The 23,441-nt window shown below is 38.3% G+C and overlaps 1 protein-coding gene across 9 annotated transcripts; it reads left to right on the top strand.

The window, feature by feature from the left end:
* Nucleotides 1-463: 463 nt before the first annotated feature.
* LOC133800521 (cysteine-rich receptor-like protein kinase 44) lies at nt 464-22,288 on the top strand. 9 transcript variants are annotated; one of them, XM_062238506.1, is made up of 9 exons: nt 466-680; nt 14,278-14,452; nt 18,252-19,179; nt 19,252-19,380; nt 20,298-20,416; nt 20,547-20,760; nt 21,076-21,313; nt 21,411-21,564; nt 21,689-22,288. In XM_062238506.1, the coding sequence occupies exons 3-9, from the start codon at nt 18,333-18,335 to the stop codon at nt 22,013-22,015; spliced, it is 2,028 nt and encodes a 675-aa protein (XP_062094490.1). In that variant the 5' UTR covers nt 466-680; nt 14,278-14,452; nt 18,252-18,332; the 3' UTR covers nt 22,016-22,288. The 9 variants fall into 9 exon arrangements, with proteins under 9 accessions (XP_062094495.1, XP_062094496.1, XP_062094490.1 ...); XM_062238510.1 differs by lacking the exon at nt 466-680 and adding an exon at nt 727-857; XM_062238508.1 differs by lacking the exon at nt 466-680 and adding an exon at nt 11,615-14,041.
* Nucleotides 22,289-23,441: the final 1,153 nt, after the last annotated feature.

The following is a 23,441-nucleotide window of genomic DNA, read 5'->3' as shown; positions in this document are numbered from 1 at the left end:
CCTCTAATCCAGGCACTAAGCCATATTAGGGAACTTGGGATGTTAGAAGAAGGAAACGAACAAAAAGAAGAAGAAGAAGAAGAAAAAGAAAAAGAAGAGGGTTTTGAAAAAAATCAATAATATTTCGATTTTTTAATTTTAATTCATTTTAGTTTTAGTTAAGATTTGTTTTAGTATTATTTAAGATTTTAATTTGTTTTGTTTAATTTATTTTTTATTTTTTCACATTAAAAATAGTGTATTTTTTAAATTAACTAAATATAATTAATATTAAAAAATTTTAATAAAATATGAGGGTATTTTTGTCATATTTAAAAATATTTTGACCAAAATCGTATCCAGGAATTATTTTGTTCTGTTTGTAACAAAACATAATGTACAAAATATTTACCCTTTTTTAAAACATGATATTATTTTCCGTCCTTCCTAAGTTTTCCATCCCACTCTCCCCCTCCTTCCCTTCCTTCCTTCCTTCCAAACGTACCGTTAATCCTGTCTCCACTGATTGCGTTACAACTTCTCCACTAGTAGTGGTAGTGGAGGAAGAAAAGTCAAATGAATGAAGTCAACGAGTAAACTTAACCAGCTTCCACACATACCCAAAGCCATAGTCATCCATGGCAATCGACTAGGAGTCAACGAAGCATCACAATCAATCAAAATATGATCCAACGCAAGAGGTCACCTTCTTTAATCTCTTCTACTTTGGATTTCACAGTACTCATTTTTCAAATGATTTTGGGTACATAAAATATTGTTGAAGTAATTGAATGTTCTTGTTCTATTGCCATCTGTTTGATGAAAGTCCTTGATGAATTCTGCTAAAATATTCAGAGGTACCTAGACTACATTATAAGGTAGGAAGTAACAGAGTTATTAGGCTTTCTTTTCTGGTTAAAGCAGTATGTTAGGTCATATTTCTATGCTAAAACTGAAGTTTTCTGCCATATACTTAATTGATCATATATATACAGCAAAAGATTGTTATATATATATATATATATATATTTTCAACGAATTGTTAATCAAATCATATTTTTTTTGTTATTTCCAGCTAGTACAGATTTTTTAGAGTCTAATCTCTAATCCATGGTGTAGACAGGCTCTAAGAATAATATAATCCTATTTTTTTTTTTCATCTCTGAATGTTTTAGTTTATAATAAAAGAAATATCTATTATTTGCTAGGATTTCGGGATAAAGATAAAATATTTTGTAAATATATATGGTTGCTATATATATAAGCCTGTATTGAAATAAACATAAGGCAACTGGGTTAAAATCCTTTGGTTGTTCGTCGTAGAAAATAGATCACATAACAATAGTAGCCTTATGCATGCATTAACGGGAACAAAACTTTATGGTAGAGTATACCTGCACACTGGTTAGTAAAACAGAGAAATATAGAAAGAAATGGTGAATTTCTGTTTTGGTAGCTAGGAATTAGAGAGCCTAGTTCTCCCCCACAAAGGGGTTACACCCTATCAATTACTCCACACCCCACTAATGAGTTCCTCTCCTGCTTATAACTCAGTACCTCAGCTGGTACCCTACACTCTACTACACAATAGCACAACTCACATAACAGAATGCTAACCTCCTCAACTAACTATCCCCTACAGCATCCCCACTGTTATCTTTCCTACCCCTGCGCGCGTAGACAAAAGTCAGAGGTGGTCTATCAATACCGCCGGCCAAAAGTCTCACCTTGTCCTCAAGGTGGAAATGGGGAAACTGATCTTGGATAACCTGAAAATTTTCCCATGTTGCTTCAAAAGTTGGTAAGTTTGCCCATTTGATTAGTGCCTGTGGTGTTGCCTTGTGCGTACCTGGCCTAACTTTCAACACAACCTCTGGTTCTAAAGACCATTCCAAATCTGCGGACAACCCAGGAGGGAGCACAGTAGCCTGCTGGTTCGGACCAAGAGCAGCTTTGAACATGGAAACATGAAACACCAGGTGGATCGAAGCATCAGGCGGGAGCTTAAGCCGATAAGCTGCTGCACCTATCTTGGCCGTGATTGGAAAAGGTCCAAAATAGCGAAGAGCCAACTTCTCATTCAATCTTTTGCCACTGTCCTCTGCCTATAAGACCTGAGCTTTACATAAACCAAGTCGCCCACCTCAAACTGAACATCTCGTCGCTTGCGGTCTGCCTGAATCTTCATTTTTTGTTGAGCTCGATGCAAGTTTTGCTTCAGCAGGCTGAGTATGTCATCCCGATAACGCAAATTCTGTTCTACTGCAGAAATCCGAGTGCTTGCGGCCTCAAAATGAACAAGAGGGGGAGGGTCACGGTGATACAAGGCTTTAAATGGTGTCATGCCCGCCCATGAGTGGAAGGCTGTGTTAGTACTCACAAACTTAGACCACTGCTTGGGCTTAGTACTCACAAAACAGCAGAGGTAAGTTTCCAAACAGCGATTAACTACTTCCCTTGCCCATCGGACTGAGGGTGATACGCTGTGCTATGTTTATGGAGTGTGCCTTGGAAACAAAATAACTCTTTCCAAAATAGGCTAAAAAAAATCTTGTCTCTATCCGACACAATGGAGCGAGGGATACCATGTAACTTGACTATTTCTTTGACAAAAATTGCAGCCACCGTAGCTGCTATGAATGGATGCCTCAGCAAAATGAAATGACCGTACTTACTCAAATGATCCATTACCACCAAATCGTATCAAATCCATTCGAAAGGTAAACCTTCTATAAAATCTAATGAAATATCCTCCCAAACTTGCTTCGGAATAGGGAGAGGCTGAAGTCCTGTGGGGGATTGAGCCATATACTTGCTTTGTTGACAAACCACACATTCCGCCACAAATTTCTGTATATCTTTTCACATCCCCGACCAATACAAATCTACTGCCATTCTTTTAAAGGTTTTGAAAACTCCTGAATGTCCTCCAACATTAGTGCAGTGATACTATTGAAGAAGCAATGGTATGAATGGAGAAGTGCCCGACAGTACTACTCGGCCCTTGAACTTTAGACAGCCTTGGACAAAGGAATATCCCCCACCGTCCTGTCCTTTCTCCAAGTCCCAAACCACTTTAGACAAGGCTGGGTCCGACGCGATGTGTGCCTGTAAATCAGTCATAGATAGCACTAGAAATTGAAATAGCAGCCAAAAAAACCCTCACTGTACATCCGAGACAAAGCGTCAGCAACTTTATTTTCCATTCCAGGCCGATACTGTATAGCAAAATCATAACCAAGCAGCTTGGTGAGCCATTTCTGGTGTTCCGTGGCAACTAGTCTTTGTTCCAGCAGGTACTTAAGACTCCTTTGATTTGTTCTGACCAGAAACTTACGCCCCAATAGGTATGGTCGTCATTTTTGGATAGCCAACACAATTGCCATTAACTCCCACTCATAAACAGATTTGGCTCTAGCCCGTGGACAAAAAACTTGGCTATAAAAGGCTATTGGCTTCTGGTTTTGCATCAGAACATCGCCCAACCCCAACCCCGAAGCATCGGCCTCCAACACAAAAGGTGCAGAAAAATCTGGTAAAGCTAAAACGGACACTTTACACATGGCTTCCTTGAGCTGAATGAAAGCCTCTTGAGCATCCGAAGTCCAGCCGAAGGCATCCTTTTTTAATTGGTCTGTTAGAGGCCTAGCGATATGTCCATATCCCTTGAAGAATTTCTTGTAGTATCCCGGGAGTCCTAGGAACCCCCTTATTTCCTTAATCGACTTTGGAACAGGCCAATTTCTCATTGCCTCTAGCTTACTCGGATCCGCTGCCACTCCTTGAGCTGAAATGACATGGCCGAGATAATCTACACTAGCTTGGGCGAATAGACACTTCTTCCTATTGGCATATAAGCCATGATGATGCAACTTCTTCAAAACCAACTCAAGATGACTTAAGTGCTCCGCCAAAGATAAGTTATTGATCTGAATATCGTCGAAAAATACCAAGACAAATTTCCTTAAGAATTCCCTAAATACCTCATTCATGAGGCCTTGGAACGTGGCTGGGGCATTTGTGAGGCCAAAAGACATGACGAAAAACTCGTAGTGACCCTCATGTGTTCGAAAAGCCGTCTTTTCGATGTCCCGATCGGCAACCCAAATTTGATGGTGCCCTGACTTCAAATCCAGCTTAGAAAACACTTGTGGACCATGAAGTTCATCCAACAACTCATCGATCACTGGAATTGGAAACTTATCCGCCACCATTTCCCTATTAAGTGCTCGGTAATGAACGTAAAATCGCCAACTCCCATCTTTCTTCTTGACTAACAAAATCGGGCTAGAGAAAGGGCTTGTACTTGGCCGAATAATCCCTGCCTGAATCATCTCCTTGACTAGCCTCTCAATTTCATCATTTTGTACCTGTGCATACCTATAGGGTCTCACCGAAATAGGCTCCACTCCTTCCCTCAATGTAATGGAATGCTCCCAGACTCTACAAGGTGGTAAACTAGTCGGCATTTCGAACACTTTGTTGTACTGTTGAAGTAATTCTGCCACGGGCTGCGAGCACTCTTGCTGCCCACTCACGTCTTCGATCCTCACAGCTCCCAATTGGACCCAAAACCCCATGCCATCATGTTCCACGGTGTGAATCATCGCCTTTAGCGATATAGGGGACTTGCATAAACTCGGATCTCCTTGTAAAGTAACCCAAGCTCCCGCCATCTCAAAATGCATAATCATTGTTCTCCAATTAACTTGCATATTTCCCAATGTCTCAAGCCATTTAATGCCCAATATCACATCCACACCCCCTAACTCCAATGGCAAAAAATTAGTGACTACCCTCAATGCGCCAAAATCCAATTCAATTTGAGCACAAATTCCCTCAGTCCTTACCTTCTCCCCCGTCCCCAAAAGAATACCGTAACACGTCGTTGGAGTAATAGGGATACTCGTAGCTGTCACAACGTCCATGGAAATGAAATTATGAGTAGCTTCGCGATCTATTAACACAGTGACTGGTTGCTGCCCAATGTGACCAGCCAATTTCATTGTATGGGCAGATGAAATCCCCACTAGGGAGTTTAAGGATAGAGTAGCCAAAGTCTCTTCCGAGCCCAAAGCTTCCTCAGAATCGGGTGTTGGTGGTGGTGATTTCGACGGTGAAACGGGTTCCTTCTCATCCATAGTTAACAACACTTGAAGAGACTTTTGTTCACACTCATGCCCACGGAAAAACTTATTGTCGCACTTGAAACAAACCCCCCTTGTCTTCTTATCTTGGTACTCAGCTTTTGTCAATCGCCGGAATGGTTCAGGCTTTGTTGCTTTTGAGACCCCTGTGCTTGATCCCGCGGAAAAGGTCGAGGAAGTGGCTGGAACTGGCTGCAACGTTCTGGTGATGAACGGGTTTGTTACAACTCGATATGGTGTAATCGGACTGATATGCGACCTAGTAACCGTGACCTTTGAGCCCTGGTCCGTTGCAAAGAGTTGGTGCCCCTCTTTAATTCTTTGGGTCGTTTCCATGATTTGGACCAAGCCCATGGGCTGCAAAATATGTAAAGCACCCTTAGTCTCCTCTTTTAGACCCTTCATGAAGCTTCCTTCCAATATGTGCTTGGGCACATCCGGCACCCGCGAAGCCAATACCTCCCATCGGAGGCGGTAGTCCCTGACGAAGTGGTCTGAACGACTGACATAAACTGTAGGAAATATTATTTGATATCCCTTTTAGAATGGGAAACCTGGCTGTATATTTTGTATAGTTTCCATACTTAGATTATTGTAGGCTTATTTTGTTACCCTATTCTTTGTTGTAATTATGCTAGGATATTCGGTATTAACTACCAAATATCTTCTCATTCTCTGTACAATGCCTATTTAAAGGCATAACTCTAATTCAATAAAATATTGAAGCATTTTTCCACATGGTATCAAAGCCTAAAATCCTAACCCTAAAGCTGCCGCTGCTCTCTGTCTTTGTCTTGTTTTTTCTGCTTCTTTCTTCCCTCATGGCCACTGTAACCCATCCAAACACTCAAAATCCCACTGCCTCTGTCACTGATGACACCTCAGCCGATTCCATTATCAACAAAACCACCTCTGATGTCTCTTCCACATCCTTTGATCACCAAAACTCTCTCCAAATTACCATACACAAGCTGAATGGTCAGAATTTTCTGCAATGGTCTCAATCCGTGAAGATGTACCTTCGAGGACGTGGACGCTTGGTGTCACGGGCTGACATTTTGACAGCGGAAATGCCCGTGCGGCACCTTGACTCCTCTGAGCCAAGGTCAGCCTTCCAACCATTCGAATAACAATGGGCACATTTTTTCGCGCGACCGTGTGCCTCTGCACACTTCTGTCTCTCGAACAACTCTCGCTGAGTCATGCTCTCAAGCATTTATGAGTGCAACCATGCATCAAGGCTATCTAGCCAAGACACTCACACTGTCCATAGGTTCTCACTATGGCAAGGCAAATCCCAACACCAATGCTCACCCAGACATTCGCAAGTCAAGGTAGCATGTGTGGCTAAGAGCCAACACCAAGCTGACGTGCCAACACCTCCCATCATGTCCCATTCGATACTATCCGATTAGTTCACGTCACAGACCAAGGACTCCCATACGTCCATGGTCCAATCCTCAAGGCACCATACCATCATGCATGTTGGCAGGCCCTCGAGACTGGCTGCCAAACTAGTAGCATACACTGGACCTCTGTCCTACTCAAGCATAGTGCACCCTCCAATGCTTGCATGCTAACAAGTCCCACGAATGACTTCACGTGCCATCTCGTGTCGAGATTCGTGGCCATGGCGCACCACGAAATCTCTCGAAGGTTTGGGCCACGTTCCATGCAAGCGGCATCCCGGCAAGCCAAGGGAACCGTACCCTTAAACCTCTGGCAGCATACTTCGATGCACTACCAGGGCGGCCCGGTAATGTCCATGAGTACTCCTACTCATGGAGACGTATGAGTCCCCTCGTGGTCCTCATATGCCCGCCCTACTAGTCCTCTCAACTAGTAGTAGCTCACTTGACGCACCTGCGCCAGGGGGTGGTGGAGAGCTGACACCAGGTGCTCCCCCTACAAAGAGCCTTCTGAGCTTTTAGCCTTCTACCAGGAACATATATGATTTTCGCTTGGGAGACATATTTGGCTTCCAGCTCGTCAATTCTCTGAATCTCCCAAATCCGATCATACCATTGCGTTCATTGACCCTTCAATATGGAACCTACCAAGTCCCGTCCATTTTCGGGTAATATTGAAGATATTTACGAAAATGCCACTGCTGTACAAACTAGGCATCAGCATGCTCACCAGCCTGCACCCTCGCGTGCGCATCTAACCGAGCGCCATCCTAGCTTGTAACATGCCATCAAGGCCGGCATGTTACACTTGGGATATCTCACTGGTTCTGTTCCTACTCCTTACGCTGATGATCCCTCTTATGCTAAGTGGGAGTCCAAAAACTCTCTCATCATGGCCTGGCTTATCAACTCAATGGAAGTGGACATTGGTAAGACTTGTTTATTCCTTTCTACTGCTAAAGAAGTGTGAGAAACTGTTCAGGAGGCTTTCTCGTACTTGGAAAATTCTGCCCAAGTTTTTGAACTCAAATCCCGACTTCGGGATCAGCGACAAAATTCTCTTACGGTAACGCAATTCTATGGCATCCTTTATAATCTTTGGCAAGAAATAGATCTTTTTTATGTTCCTGAATGGAAATGTTCTGCTGATGCTTCTTTCTATAAAAAAATGCTTGATCGAGAGAGACTTTTTGACTTTCTCCATGACCTTAACCAAGACCTTGATGAGGTGTGTGGATGTCTCTTAGGCAAGAATCCTCTTCCCACCATCTATGAGGCTTTTGCCGAGGTTCGAAGGGAGGAGAGCAGGAAGAGAGTCATGATGGGACCTCAAGTCGCTGTTGAAACTGATCAATCTGCTCTTGCTGCCCGGCGCATTAAGGATGGTGATGACCCTCGTGGAAATTGACGTGAACGTCCTTGGTGTTCCCACTGCAACAAGGTTGGTCACACCAAGGAAAAATGTTGGCAAATCTATGGTAAACCAGCTGATTGGAAGCGTCGTCCCTCAAATCGTCACAACTCTGACAGTCAAGCCTTGGTTGCTGCTCCACCAAAGCTTTTTCCATTCACCCTAGCTCAGATTACTCAGCTCCATCAGCTTCTAAGCACTGCTCCTGCTGTCCCTGCAGTTGATCCTTCGTCCTCCTCCAATCCAGGTACTTCCGCTGCCTTCAATGTTCAAAATATTGCCTGGATTGCGGACTCGGGGGCCTCGGATCACATGACTGGTTAGCCCAATCAGTTCACTACTTATACTCTTTGTCCAGGTGCCCAAAAAATTAAAATTGCTGATGGTTCCCTTTCTTCTGTGGCTGGTAAAGGAACTATACAATTATCACCTTCTCTTGTTCTTCGAGATGTTCTCCATGTTAATCTCTCTTGTAATCTTCTTTCTGTCAGTAAAATCACTCATGACCAGCAGTGTTTTGCTTCTTTCTCACCACTTTGTTGTACTTTTCAGGATATGTCCTCGAGGAAGACGATTAGGAATGCGAAGGCATGTAGTGGGCTGTATTACCTTGACCCGTTTCCTCCTGCTCAAGTCAATAAAGCTCTTGTTTTTGGTTGTATTTCTTCTAGTGACAATGATATTATGAGGTGGCATTATAGGTTAGGCCACCCTAGTTTTTCATATTTAAAGTACTTATTTCCTAAGTTGTTTCGAAATAAGAACTTGAGCTTATTTCAATGTGAAATTTGTCAATTGGCCAAACACACACGTGTTGTTTTTTATTCTATACCCTACAAATCCACCAAACCATTTACTCTTATTCATAGTGATATATGGGGACCATCTCGAATAACAAATACTACAAATACCAGATGGTTTATTACTTTCATTGATGATCATACACATGTTAGTTGGGTATTTCTCCTTAAAAATAAATCTGATGCTGCCATGACATTAAAAAAAATTTACTCTATGATAAAACCGCAATTCAATGCAAATCTACAAGTCTTACACACAGATAATGGAACTAAATATTTTAATTCAATCTTGGGTGATTATCTTTTATCTCATGGTATTGTGCATAAAAGCTCGTGTGCAGGCACACCTCAACAAAATGGGGTTGTTGAACGCAAAAATATGCATCTTTTGGAAATTGCTAGAGCCCTAATGTTTGCAAATTCCGTCCCAAAACATTTCTGGGGTGAGGCTATTCTTACAGCCGTATATCTCATCAATAGAATGCTCCCTCGAGTGTTAAAATATAACACTCCTCTCTCAGTGCTTCTTAAAAAATATCCATATACACCACTTGTTTCCAATCTTCCCTTAAAAACGTTTGGATGTTTCTCTTATGTTCATGTTCTTGGTCCTAATCATTCTAAGTTTGATCCCCGAGCTCTAAAATGTGTTTTTTTTGGATACTCTCCTACCAAAAAAGGGTACAAGTGCTACCACCCTTCTTCTCGACGTATGTACATCTCCATAGAAGTTACAGTCAATGAAGAGCAACATTTTTATCCCAACTATTCACTTCAGGGAGGGACTGTAAGTGATGTTTCTAGTTGGCATACTTGTCTTCCTGAGACTACTCTTGAATTCTCTTCTGAGCAACAACCTCAGCCATCACAACCTCAGTTGCGCAAAACTAAGGAACTCCTAGTTTACTCTCGGCGACCAAGAAATCATCAAGTAATACAGTCAACTATTGCTCCAACATCTCATGACTCTGACTCACAGACCAATCTTGATGTAAGTAATTCTCTTCTTAACCCTATTGTACTTACAGATATTTCTAATATTGAGTCTTCCAGTATGGTAGAACTTGAGTCTGAGTTACCAATTGCCAAAAGGAAAGGAGTTAGAAATTGTACTCAATATCCAATGTCAAGATATGTCTGCTATAGTAGACTGAATCCTCACTATAAAGTTTTTTTTAGCAAAAGTCGAGCAAGTAGTGATTCCCAAGACTATTACTGAGGTTCTCACACAAGAAGACTGGAGGAAAGCAGTGCATGAGGAAATTGGGGCACTAGAAGCCAACACCACATGGAAAATAATCAAACGGCCTCAAGACAAACATGTGGTGGGGTGTAAGTGGGTCTTTACAGTCAAACACAAGGCGGATGGAACAATAAACTGGTACAAAGCAAGACTTGTTGCAAAAGGGTTCACTCAGACATATGGAGTGGACTATAATGAGACATTTGCTCCGGTTGCCAAGTTAAATATAGTAAGGGTTTTATTATCTGTTGCTGCCAATCTTGATTGGCCTTTACAACAACTTGACATTAAAAACGCTTTTCTCAATGGACATTTGGAAGAATAGGGTTTCATGAAGATTCCTCCAGGGTTCGAAGGAAGATATGGAACAGAGAATGTTTGTCACTTGAAAAAGTCACTCTATGGCCTAAAGCAATCTCCAAGGGCGTGGTTTGAAAGATTTAATCAGGTAATAAGAAAGCATGGATATAAACAGGCTCAGTCAGATCATACCCTGTTTTTCAAACACACACAAGAGGGGAAGGTAACTATCCTCATTGTCTATGTTGATGAAATGATAATAACAGGTGATGATTATGAAGAGCAAGGAAGACTCAAGGTAGTGCTAGCGCAGGAATTTGAAGTTAAAGATCTTGGGCCAATGAAGTACTTTCTCGGAATGGAGGTTGCAAGAACAAAACAAGGTATTTCGGTATCTCAGAGGAAATATATTCTGGATCTTCTCAAAGAAACTGGAATGAGTGGCTGTAAACCAGTTGCAACACCGATTGAACCAAGAGGCAAGTACAAAAAGGAAAAAGGGAAGACAGTTGACAAAGGTATTTATCAGCGGCTAGTGGGCAAATTGATCTATCTGTCTCACACAAGACTTGATATTGCATTTGCTGTAAGCTTGGTTAGTCAATACATGCACAATCTTTTAGAAGAACACTTGGAAGCTGTGTATAGAGTCTTGCGCTATCTAAAGAAAACACCAGAGACTGGGTTATTATTTAAGAATAATGAAGAGCGAGGTGTTGAGGCCTTCACAGATGCGGATTGGGCAGGATTAGTTGAGGATAAAAGATCAACAACTGGTTATTGCACTAAAGTTTGGGGGAACTTGGTTACTTGGAGGAGTAAGAAGTAACCAATGGTTGCTTGAAGTAGTGCTGAAGCAGAACTTAGAGCTCTTGCTCAAGGAGTATGTGAATTAATCTAGATTAAACGCATACTCGAATAACTAAAACTTCAAAGGACTGCTCCGTTGAAGTTGTATAGTGATAGTAAATCAGCCATTAGCATCGCACATAATCCAGTTCATCACGACAGAACTCAACATGTTGAAGTGGATAGACATTTTATCAAAGAAAAAATTGATGAAAAGGAATTATGTGTTGTCTACATTCCCAGCAAGCACCAACAGGTAGATATACTGACTAAGGATTTGTCTAAAGAAAGTTTCAATGAGTTAGTGTGCAAGCTAGGCATGTGGAATGTAGAAATAATTTGAATTATTAGTTAGTGTTTTACAGCTTATTAGTTAGTATTTTACAGCTAAGGTGTAATTAATGTAAATTAGTTTATACCTAATATTCCTTTGTACTCAGCCTATTTAAAGGCTATTCCTTTAGAAGTAAAGATAACGATCAAGAGTATATTTTTCCACATGGTATCAGAGATTTCAGAGCATAAAAATTGAGAATTTTTTCCACATTAGGCTTATTTAGCCTTTTCTTCAAAATTTAGGGTTTGGTACTCTTGAGGTTCAACCTTAGAAAACTATTTTGGAGTTGTTTTCTCTTCTCACCTCCACCACAGAGAGATTGCACAACCTCTGATTTTTCTTCCCAGCCAGCACCTTTCCTCTGATTTTTCCTTTCTGACCATTGAAAATCGACCATGGTCACTTCTCCAACTGTTCTCAACACCACTTGTGATAATTCTACCATCACTGAAATCTCAAAAAAGCTCTTTGAGGTTGTTACCCATCACTTTGAATAGCCTTATCTTCACCACTCAGCTGCTGAAAACAATTTTAAAGGGCGCGCTATGACTGCTACTCAACATGATACATTCCCTTTTACCACTGATCAGATTGTTCCACTCCATAGGTTGCTCAAGTCAACTTCCGTAGCAGATCTGAACTCTCCGGGATTTTTCTCCACTCCAAAAACTTCTGCTGCGTTTAATGCTCAAACTTCGCTGTGGATCGTCGACTCTGGCGCATCTGACCACATGACTAGTCAATCTCATCAGTTCATTACTTATAGTCCTTGTCCAGGTACTAGTAAAATAAAAATTGATGATGGCTCTTGTTAGCTATATATATTAGTTGTTCATATTAACTGTAAATTAGCTATAAATTAGGACTAATTAGTTTCCTATTCTCTCATAGTTTCCTAAAATAACTTCCCTAGTTTGTATATAAATATATGTTTATTTCTCATTGAAATACAAGTGAATACAATTCTCTTCACCTCTTATTACATGGTATCAGAGCATTAGTCTGTAAAATTCGAATTTTGCTACAAAATTGGGGTTTTCCATAAACAAAAATTAGGGTTTAGTCTATTTTAGGGTTTATTTCGGAAACCCTAATTCTGTTGGTCTACTATTCTCACCGCCCACACCAAAGGATTCCCCAGCCGCCGATCTCCATTCCCTAGAAGTCCGGCCGCCAGATCCCCTGCGCATAGGCCCCTCGCGCCGTCGCAAGTCTCAACACCACCTCCCACGCGTCGACGCGTGAGAGCGCGTGGCATTGTCTCCGACGACCCTTTTTGTTCCATTTGGTTTCCACTGCGTTTCTGGTTGATCAGTGCTTAATTTTTGCACACCTAGTTTCCATAGTTGCAACTGTCAAGGTTTGTTCTAGGATCTTTGTTGTGATTCTACATTGGTTTTTCGTGTTTGCTGTTGTGTTTCTTTAAGGAGTTATGGCTGAGAATAATTCAGAGACGAAATCCGTGGTTTCATCTGATGTGGTTCCTGTGATGTCTAAAATCACGGACCATAAACTGATTGGTTCGAATTATTTGGAGTGGTGCAAGACTGTTCGACTTTATCTACAAAGTATTGACAAAGATGACCACTTGACTGATGATCCTCCTAAAGAAAAAGATGATTCAAGACAGACGTGGCTCACGGAGGATGCTCGCTTATTCCTTCAAATCCGGAATTCTATTGACAGTGAGGTAATTGGTTTGATCAATCATTATGAGTTTGTTAAAGAACTAATGGATTATTTGGAATTTTTGTATTATGGAAAAGGCAATCTCTCCCATATGTATGAGGTGTGCAAAGCATTCTACCGTGTGGAGAAACAAGATCAATCCCTTATGAACTACTTTATGTCCTTTAAGAAGACGTATGTATGAGGTGTGCAAAGCATTCTACCGTGGGGAGAAACAAGATCAGTCCCTTATGAACTACTTTATATCCTTTAAGAAGACGTATGAGGAGCTTAATATGTTGCTGCCATGTAGCCCTGATGTGAAGGTTCAACAACGTTAGCGAGAGCAGATGGCTATTATGAGCTTTCTAGCAGGGCTCTCACCTGAATTTGATTATGCGAAAGCACAGATTCTTTCTGGTTCTGATGTTTCCTCTTTACAAGATGTCTTCAGTCGTATTTTTCACACGGAAATTACTCCTTCTATTCCTCTTAATAGTGCTTTGGTAAGTCGTAATAATTATGCGCCTAGGAAATCTTCTATTCCAACTGGGCATAAAGGAGGTCGTTCACAAGGAGTTGAAACTCGAACACCGGATTTTGGAGGCATTATTTGCAACTACTGTAAAAAAGCCAGGTCACACCAAGTTTGAGTGTAGAAAGCTACAGTTTAAAAATCAGCAACACTCTGTTAATGTTGCAAATACTACTAATGCCACTGATAAATCTGTCCTTATTTCTGCTGATGAATTTGCCAAGTTCTCACGATATCAGGAATCACTCAAGTCGTCATCTCCTTCTGTCACTACTATTGCCGATTCAGGTAAATCTAATACGTGTCTTCTCTCTTCATCCTCCAAATGGGTCATTGATTCTGGTGCCACAAATCACATGACAGGTAATTCCCATCTCTTTTCCACTTTTCATTCTCACACTTCAACTTCTACTGTTACCTTAGTTGATGGGTCACCATCTTGTGTTCGTGGGTCTGGCACTATTACTCCTACACCTTTGCTTACTTTGTCATCTGTCTTACATTTACCTAGTTTATCCTTCAATTTGCTCTCTGATAGTCAACTCACTTGTAATCTTAATTGTTGCATCTCATTTTTTTCCGATCATTGTTTATTTCAGGATCTTATGACGAAGAAGATTATTGGTAAAGGACATGAATCTGGAGGCCTCTATGTTCTTGACATACCGCCACCAACTTCTTTTGCTTGTTTGAGTGTCACTTCCGCTTTTGAGGCTCATTGTCGATTGGGTCATCCGTCTCTTCCTTTGCTCAAGAAACTTTGTCTGCAATATAGTAAGGTGTCTTCGTTAGATTGTGAGTCATGTCAATTTGTCAAACACTATCGTCTTAGTTCGAGTCCACGAGTTAATAAACGTGCTAGTGTTCCTTTTGAATTAATTCATTCTGATATTTGGGGTCCTTCTCCTATTTTGTCTAAACCTGGATTCAAGTATTTTGTTCCTTTTGTTGATGATTATTCTCGTGTAACTTGGTTATATTTAATGAAAAATCGTTCTGAGTTGTTTTCTATATTTTGTGCATTTTGTGCTGAGATTCAGAATCAATTTAATGTTTTTATTCGTACTTTGCGAAGTGATAATGCCAAAGAATAAACATCTGCGTTATTTCATTCTTATATGGTCTCTAATGGCATGCTTCATGAAATCTCTTGCTTTGATACTGCATCCCAAAATGGTGTAGCAGAACATAAGAACAGACATCTTCTTGAAACTGCACGAGCCCTCTTATTTCAAATGCATGTTCCTAAACATTTTTGGGCCGATGCCGTTTCAACAACATGTTTTCTTATCAATCGCATGCCATCTTCTGTTCTTAATGGTGAGATCCCGTATAAAATTCTTTTTCCCGGCAAGTCATTATTTCCTGATAATCCTAGGATATTTGGTAGTACTTGTTTTGCTCGAGATGTTCGTCCAAATGTCACCAAATTAGATCCTAAGTCATTGAAGTGTATAGGTGTTATTGTCCAAATCTCAACAAGTATCTTGTCTCTATTGATGTTACCTAGTAGAAATAGTGATAACATATGTGTAAATATCTAGGGTGTCTTGTACAGCTAAGTATAGGTTGTAATATTAGACAGCTAAGCATAGGTTGTAATATTTATTTCTTTCCTTTTTTAGCTATCTTGTACATTGTAATTTGCCTATATATTGGTCTTTCTATTCTTCAATAAAATCAGATTAGAAGAATTAATCCCAAAACAACTACATGGTATCAGAGCATTTGTAGTCCAAAAATTGGGACATCTTTCCAAAGTTTTTTCTCTGTCTTTTCTTAAAAAAATTAGGGTTTCGTTCTTTGAGGCTCAAACTTATAAATCCTTTCTAGAGTTGTCTTCTAATCTCACCTCCTGCCCAGAAAGCTTGCCCCACCTCCGATCGGCAAAACCCCAAATCTCCTCCTCTAAAAGAGTGGCGTGTGAGTATTTTGAATTATTAGTTAGTGTTTTACAGCTTATTAGTTAGTATTTTATAGCTAAGGTGTAATTAATGTAAATTAGTTTATACCTATAATATTTCTTTGTACTCAGCCTATTTAAAGGCTATTTCTTTAGAATTAGAGATAACGATCAAGAGTATATTTTTCCACATGGAATCTCTATGCACTAGCTTGAGGGAGGGTGTAGGAAATATTATTCGGTATCCCTTTTAGAATGGGAAACCTAGCTGTATATTTTGTATAGTTTCCATATTTAGATTATTGTAGGCTTATTTTGTTACCTTATTCTTTGTTGTAATTATGCTAGGATATTCGGTATTAACTACCAAATACCTTCTCATTCTCTATACAGTGCCTATTTAAAGGCATAACTCTAATTCAATAAAATATTGAAGCACTTTTCCACATAAACTCCTCCGAGACCGTTCCAACTGGAACAACACGGAATCGGAGAAGAATCCTCTACTTGAGAGTTGCCCATGACATTACAGGCCTCCTTTGATTTTCCCACTGAACCCATGTCAGGGCATCACCTTCCAACTCGACCACTATTGCCTCCAACATCTGCAATTCTGACAACCTAGTCAGCAGAAAATACCTCTCGACTTTGTAAATCCACCCATTGGGATTTTCACCAGAAAATAGCGGAAGTTCCATCTGAGGTGGTCGAAAATACATCCCATATCCTTGGGTTGTGAACCCTGAGTTTGGAGGAACCATCGGTGGTGATGGCATATGATCCGTCGCCTGCGGAGTCGAGATCCCTGGAGGAGTCAGGATCGCAGGTGAAATCGGGTTGGGTTGCGATGAGACCTCCCCTTCGACTGCACGTTGTTGGCGATCTGCACTCGCCGCCGTCGAATCCGTCGTCGACTTCCCCGTAGCTTGCCACATCTGAGCAAGATGAGCAACAATGAAGTCCATCTTCTCAATGGTCGGTAGTCGCTAAACTTCCGATTTGAGAAATTCAATCTCCTTCGGCAGCTGCTGGAATTATGTTCGAACCTCTATCAAACCTCTCGTGAACTCCGAATGGACAGCTTCCAATTTCTCATCTAACACTTCCATTTGTAATTGCTGCTTGGGTCCCATTATGGATGATGCTCTGATACCACTTTGGTAGAGTATACCAGCACACTGATTAGTAAAACAGAGAAATATAGAAAAAAAATAGTGAATTTCTGTATTGGTTGCTAGGAATTCGAGAGCCTAGTTCTCTCCCACAAAGGAGTTACACCCTATCAATTACTCCACACCCCACTAATGAGTTCCTCTCCTGCTTATAACTCATTACCTCAGCTGGTACCCTACACTCTACTACACAATAGCACAACTCACATAACAGAATGCTAACCTCCTCAACTAATTATCCCCTACAGCATCCCCACTGTTACCTTTCCTACCCCTGCGCGCGTAGACAAAAGTCAGAGGTGGTCTATCACTTTATTTTAATAAGATCTTAGTTACCAAACACACCTTATACGGTGATTATAATTAGTTTATGTAATGATAGTTTATTATGACCATTAAGATGAGATGATGGAAGTTGTGAGAGGAGTACCGTTTTTGTTTGTAGAATTTTTGCTTAATGACAAAAAACTATAAACAGCAAAGGTCATCTATAAGATAAAGCAGAATAGAATGGATTTGACTCTTTGGCCTAAAGGCTGTATATGCATATCATTTTTAATAATTTTTCAGGCTGGAGAAATCCATTGCACTAATTTTTTGATATGAATTTCAAGCCAAATGGAATTTAATATATACGTTATTTCTCTGCTTGGGAATAGTTCTTTTTTTTTTTCATGTCACTTTAAATAGAATTATTTTCAGCAAAGCAAGATAATTTGATAAGATAGATAGAGATACATTTAATAAATTAGTTATATTTCTTGTATACATGGATGTGGAGTAGAAGGGCTTTATAAACAAAAAATATTTTGGATGATGGGGTCTGACTGAAATTGGGACATGTATGGTTTTTTTTTTTTGTAATAATTTAGAATTTTTTTATATGTAAAATTTGAATTGGGACATTTTATGGCTGAAGCACTGTGGAATTGGAAGACTAGTATATTCTCTGTTTGACATTTTCTCTGTTTTTTTTAATAGAATCAGCTGGTCAATTTACAGTCTTGTCAGTTCAAATTTATTAGTTAAACACAAACAAATTTTCTTTCTTAATTAGAATGATTCTATGAAATATTTGGTCAATGACAAGGATAAGAGTTATCTCATTATTCAGAGTCATCAGATGACTATTTTAGAAAGGGATCACCTCTATAACAATTTTGACTTTAAAATGTATGTTATGGTACACTCATATGTCTTTTCCTTATTTGTTGAACTTGAAATGATAAAGCTTTGAAGAAAGAGTTCTGTCAAAACAATAACAAATTCAGGTATTAAATTATAATGAAATATAAGATATGAAAGCCTTTAGGCACTTTTTCTCATAACATAATATCAAATTATTAATTAGACCATACCTTTAGGCTAGTTTTATCCTCAGATATAAAATATCCCTATCCAAAAAAACTGTCTCCATCTTGTCCTAACTCTTTTATATGTCACAATAACTTTTATAGGACTCATTTTGCTGACGAGTGAGTCATTTTTTTTGTAATAGGTGGAATATGTTAGAGACACCAAACTAAGAGACAGGTAATTTTCATTCATATTGTCATCAATCGGTCATCAACCGCCATTGATGGCAACGATGGCATCACTATTTAGTCCCCTGCTCCTTTGTTGGATCTTCATAATTCTCTTCCCTACACAAGCCACAGCAGAAAAATGTTTAGACGAAACAGGTAACTACATTCTTAACAGTACCTACCATGATAACCTCAAGCACATCTTCTCAACTCTTCGCAGCTCCCAAAACGACAACAATGGCTACGGCTTCTATAATCTCTCTTACGGCAATGCCTCCAACCAAATTTACGCAATTGGACAATGCCGGGCAGATGTCATGCCTGACAGCTGCCAGAGATGTTTTAATGACTCTACACATAATCTACAAAAGCAATGCCCCAATCAGAAGGAGGCAGTCGAATGGTTAAACGAGTGTGTGTTGCACTACTCTAACCGCTCCTTGCTCGGTGTCATGGACGTGTTGCCACTATATTGTTTGCTTAACCCCGGAAACGTTTCACCCGATGCTATGGAGGGATATTTCCAAGCTCTAAAGAGGTTGTTCATTAACCTGAAAAGTCTAGCTGCGGCTGGTGGTTCTCTTCGAAAATTTGCTGCTGCAAATGTAACAGTTCCTCCAGGGTATAACAACATATATGCACTTGTTCAGTGCAGACCTGATTTGTCCCAGATGGATTGCAACCATTGTTTGGATGAAGCATTTCGGAATAGTTTGACATGCGCTGCTGGCAAGAGAGGGGGACATGTATTCCTCGGCACCAGTTGTATTTTTTGGTATGAGGAAACCCTCTTCTATAATTATACGGCCGTTCAAAACTTTCAGCTACCTTTAATCCCACCTTCACAACCACCAACAACAGCATCTCCTCCTCTGTCATTATCAAACACCGGCAAGAAAAGTATAGCATTTTTCTTGTGATCATATCACGTAGAATATGGCTTCTTTTGTTAATTAAATCTGGATTTTGCAGGAACGAAGAGTAACACATTAGCTAGAACAATCGTTATTGTTGTTGTGTCTACTTTTGTCTTTGTGGGCCTATTCATATTCACCTGTGTGCGTTTAAGACCGTGGAGGAGAGTGAACAAATTTTGTCCAAGTAAGTATTTGAGATCCATATTTATTATCTTCTTGTTTGTAAGCAATTCTGTTTTCTGAAATAGATATGGTACTAAACTTTTTTATATATATATATATTTATTTATAAAATTTATTAATTATTTTATTAAAGTTATATTAATGTTATATAAATTTTGAAATAAATATCCTATTTTAATTAAATAATTTTTTTTTTTAAAGTTTATGTTTGTTTTAGTTTTTGAATTTGAGACTGAGATTATATATTATATGTTTAATATAATATTAAATATTATACGTGATTTTAAATTTAAGTTTCTTGTTAGTTTTAAAAAAAAATAAAAAATTTTACTAATTCACAGTAGATTATATTATATGTTTAATATGATATTATTCTAATAAGTGAGTTTAAGTTTAATTAAATTTTATTTAAGTTATAAAACATATGATTGTATTATTTTTAAATAATTATCATTGTAAAATATCTCAAAAATACCATATTTTAATTATTTATTATTTTAAAATAATTATTATTGTAAAATATATGAAAAATATTATATTTTAATTTGTTTAATTATTTTTAAATAATTATTATTGTAAAATATCTCAAAAATATCCTATTCTAATTTTTTTAATTATTTATTTTATTTTAACTAAGTTTAAGTATTTACAAACTACCGTTAAATATGAGAATATTTTGTTAAATATAAGAATATTTCGTTAAAATTAACATTAAAAAAATAAAAAATTGTTAAAACTAAGAATTTTCGTTATCTACACAATATATTATATATATTATCATTTTTTTTTAGAGAAATGTAAAGACTTTTAATATATATATATATATATAAAAAGCGCCATGAACAATTTAATAAAATAATTTAACTTGGTTTGCATTGTTCAAGCTAATTAATAAACTCCTCTCATACATCCCTGTAGAAGAAGAAATTGTTAGTGTGGAATCCTTGCAATATAGTTTTGAGACAATCAAAACTGCTACGGATAATTTCAGTGAGAGAAATAAGCTTGGACAAGGTGGATTTGGTGTTGTTTACAAGGTAAGAATAATTCAAGCTCTAAAATTTTGTCTTCTTGTTTGGACATAAATGTTCACTTTGGCCAATTCTTCATTCGTTCAGGTGATTATTGTTCATTTTTTTATTGGTTGTATATGATGATGTTTTTCAGGGGAGGCTTTCTGATGGACAAGATGTAGCAGTGAAAAGATTATCTTTGGGACCATCAGCCCAAGGTGATCTCGAATTCAAGAATGAGGTAATGCTAGTGTCCAAGCTTCAACATCGCAATCTTGTGAGACTTCTTGGTTTCTGCTTAGAAGGAAATGAAAAGCTTCTTGTCTATGAATTTGTTCAAAACTCAAGTCTTGATCACCTCATATTTGGTACGCTTGTATTGATTCCTCTACTTTTGTTTTTAAAAAGGATCATAGAAATAAAATGTATATATTATGCTTTATTTATTACTTCAGTTCTGTCACAAAATGAAGTTGCCCACTCTTTTACTTTGTTTATATATATATATATATAAAACGAGGTAGTAGCCTAAGTAAAATATATATTTAAAAGTTTTCATTTGATTTTGTCCTATCCCATTTTACTGATTTTAATAAATAAGAAAAGCATTTATTTATAATAGTGATTTAAGTATGTTGTTTTTAATACTTGACAAAGCCATATATACTTGTATGAATATATAGATCCAAGAAAGCGTAAAAATTTGAATTGGGATAGGCGCGAAAAAATAATAAAAGGCATAGCTCGCGGACTCCTTTACCTTCATGAAGATTGTCATTTGAGAATTATACACCGAGATCTCAAGGCTAGTAACATTTTATTAGATGAGGAAATGAATCCAAAGATATCAGATTTCAGAACCGCGAAACATTTTGTTGTTGATCAAACTCATGACAACACAAGTCGAATAGTGGGAACATAGTAAGTAAAATGTGTAAAACTAAGCTATGTGTATATTGTTTTTGGGCTAATCATGCCATCTTATAAAATTTCTACAATTAATTTGTTGTGTTTGCAGTGGATATATGACTCCGGAGTATGTCTTGCATGGACAATTTTCAGTCAAATCTGATATATTTAGTTTTGGGGTGTTACTTTTAGAAACAGTAGGCGGACAAAAAATTAATTATTTTCGTCAAGAAGAGAATAGTACAGAAGGCCTTTTAAACTATGTACGTATATATATATATATATATTGTATTTAATGAGATTAATTAGATTACTAGCTAACCATCAATCAATATTAACTATATCAAAGAATTTTATTAACTTTAATTCATTGATTGATGTTTACAGACATGGAGAAATTGGAGGGAAGGAAAGGCTTCAAATATGGTGGATCCATTAATGAGAGTTGGGCCAGGCTCTGAAATAGCCAGATATATTCACATAGGTTTGTTGTGCGTCCAGGGAAGTATAGCTAACAGACCAACTATGAATACTATCATCCTTATGCTAAATAGCAACTCGGTTTCTCTTCCAGTCCCCTCAAACCCAGCTTTCTCTATTCACAGCAACATTCAATCAGATTTCAATTCAAGAATGAATCATTCCAAGAGGGATGATGAGCTTGTTAATGCATCTGTCGATGAAGCTTCAATCACTGAACTTTCCCCTCGCTAGTGTTGTTGCGCATAACTTGCATTTACAACCAAGGTCGACTTTGATTCTTGAGGGGTCAATACAAATATGGTATTTTTATCATAATTATATATAAAATTGTACTGTTTTTTTTTTAAATTGAAGGTCTTATAGAAAATAAATTGTATTTTTTTTTAAATTTGATGTCATTTTTAGTTGGGGACCCTAGGCATAGGTATGACCCACTTACCATAGTATTATAATTATAATGTTTATTTTAAAAAAATTATAGTAAAGACATGGTCACTATTGTTATGTTGCAAGGATTTTTCTTTTCTTCTATATTTTTTTCTTATCCAAAGTTTATGAATTTTTAATATAGTTGTGGCCTGTGGGGCTTTTTTTCTTTCTTCATTTTCCTTTTTTTTTTGGTTGTTGTTTTCATAGGATAGTGGCAAAAATCATTAAAATGAAGGGATATTTGCGGCAATAATGTCTATCGTTAATATTTTGATGCAGCTGTTGGTCCTTAAGTCGATAGGAGTATACAGAGTACACGTGTCACAACCCAATTGGGTTAAATTATTAAATTTAAAAAAAGTAAAAATATATATTTATGTTTTCTAATCTAAAACAAAAAAACTAACCACTAACAAAACATATATTTTTTAATATCTTAATAACATTTCTAAAACTAATCTAAAACAAACAAAAAAAATCTAAAAATTCTTTACCCAGAAAATGTCCAAATTTTAATAACAATATAAACTAATTACAAATCTGAGTCACAAAGCTCCTTAGCAAAGATCAAAGCCACAAAATCTAGTCCACAATTTGTAGTCAATAATCACTATATCCGCACCCACACCTTTGCAGTCGGCACCAACAATCAGATTTCACGATCTGGGACATCGTGAACGACAATCTTCGAGACCAATCCATGTATATCTATTGTTCTTCAATGTCTAAAATACCCAAATTTATACAAGAACAATTTTCAATCTACAATCTTCTAAGAAGCCTTCAAAACTCACAAAAACAAATGACAAGTAACAGATTCAAACAATTTCGAATAAAGAAAAATTAGATCTGGAAGGTTGCATATCTAGATAGAAAATGAAGCCTTCTACCTTGTCAAACCAGTTCCACCATCGACTCCTCCCTAGCGCACGCAGATCTCGCACACGACCCCCTTCAAACCCTTCCTCCCACGACCCCACGCTCGACCCTGTCGAAGTCCTTCGTCTTTGGTGCACGCAGATCCAGCCGCGAGCTTCAACCAAGTTCGTCCCTAGCTTCATCACCGACACACGCATATCCAACTTCAACCAAGGTTGTCCCCTGATTTGATATCTCGTCCTCCTCCAATGGTGGCCTACTGAAGAACATGAAGAAGAAGCAGTTGAATAGGATGAAGAAGCCCACTTTTACCCACCGGGAGAAAAAAGAAAATGAAATAAAAAGGTTA

This window comes from Humulus lupulus, chromosome 9, assembly GCF_963169125.1.
Source record: "Humulus lupulus chromosome 9, drHumLupu1.1, whole genome shotgun sequence".
NCBI lineage: Eukaryota > Viridiplantae > Streptophyta > Magnoliopsida > Rosales > Cannabaceae > Humulus > Humulus lupulus.
The sequence above is the reverse complement of the archived record's forward strand: the minus strand, read 5'-3'. Positions and strand labels throughout refer to the sequence as shown.

Excerpts from the sequence above, each read along its gene's own strand:
- LOC133800521 (XM_062238504.1), top strand. The coding sequence starts at position 18,333 with ATGGCAACGATGGCATCACTATTTAGTCCCCTGCTCCTTTGTTGGATC. Across the intron at positions 21,314-21,410 it reads AGTCGAATAGTGGGAACATA|TGGATATATGACTCCGGAGT; the intron begins GTAAGTAAAATG and ends TTGTGTTTGCAG. Across the intron at positions 21,565-21,688 it reads CAGAAGGCCTTTTAAACTAT|ACATGGAGAAATTGGAGGGA; the intron begins GTACGTATATAT and ends TGATGTTTACAG.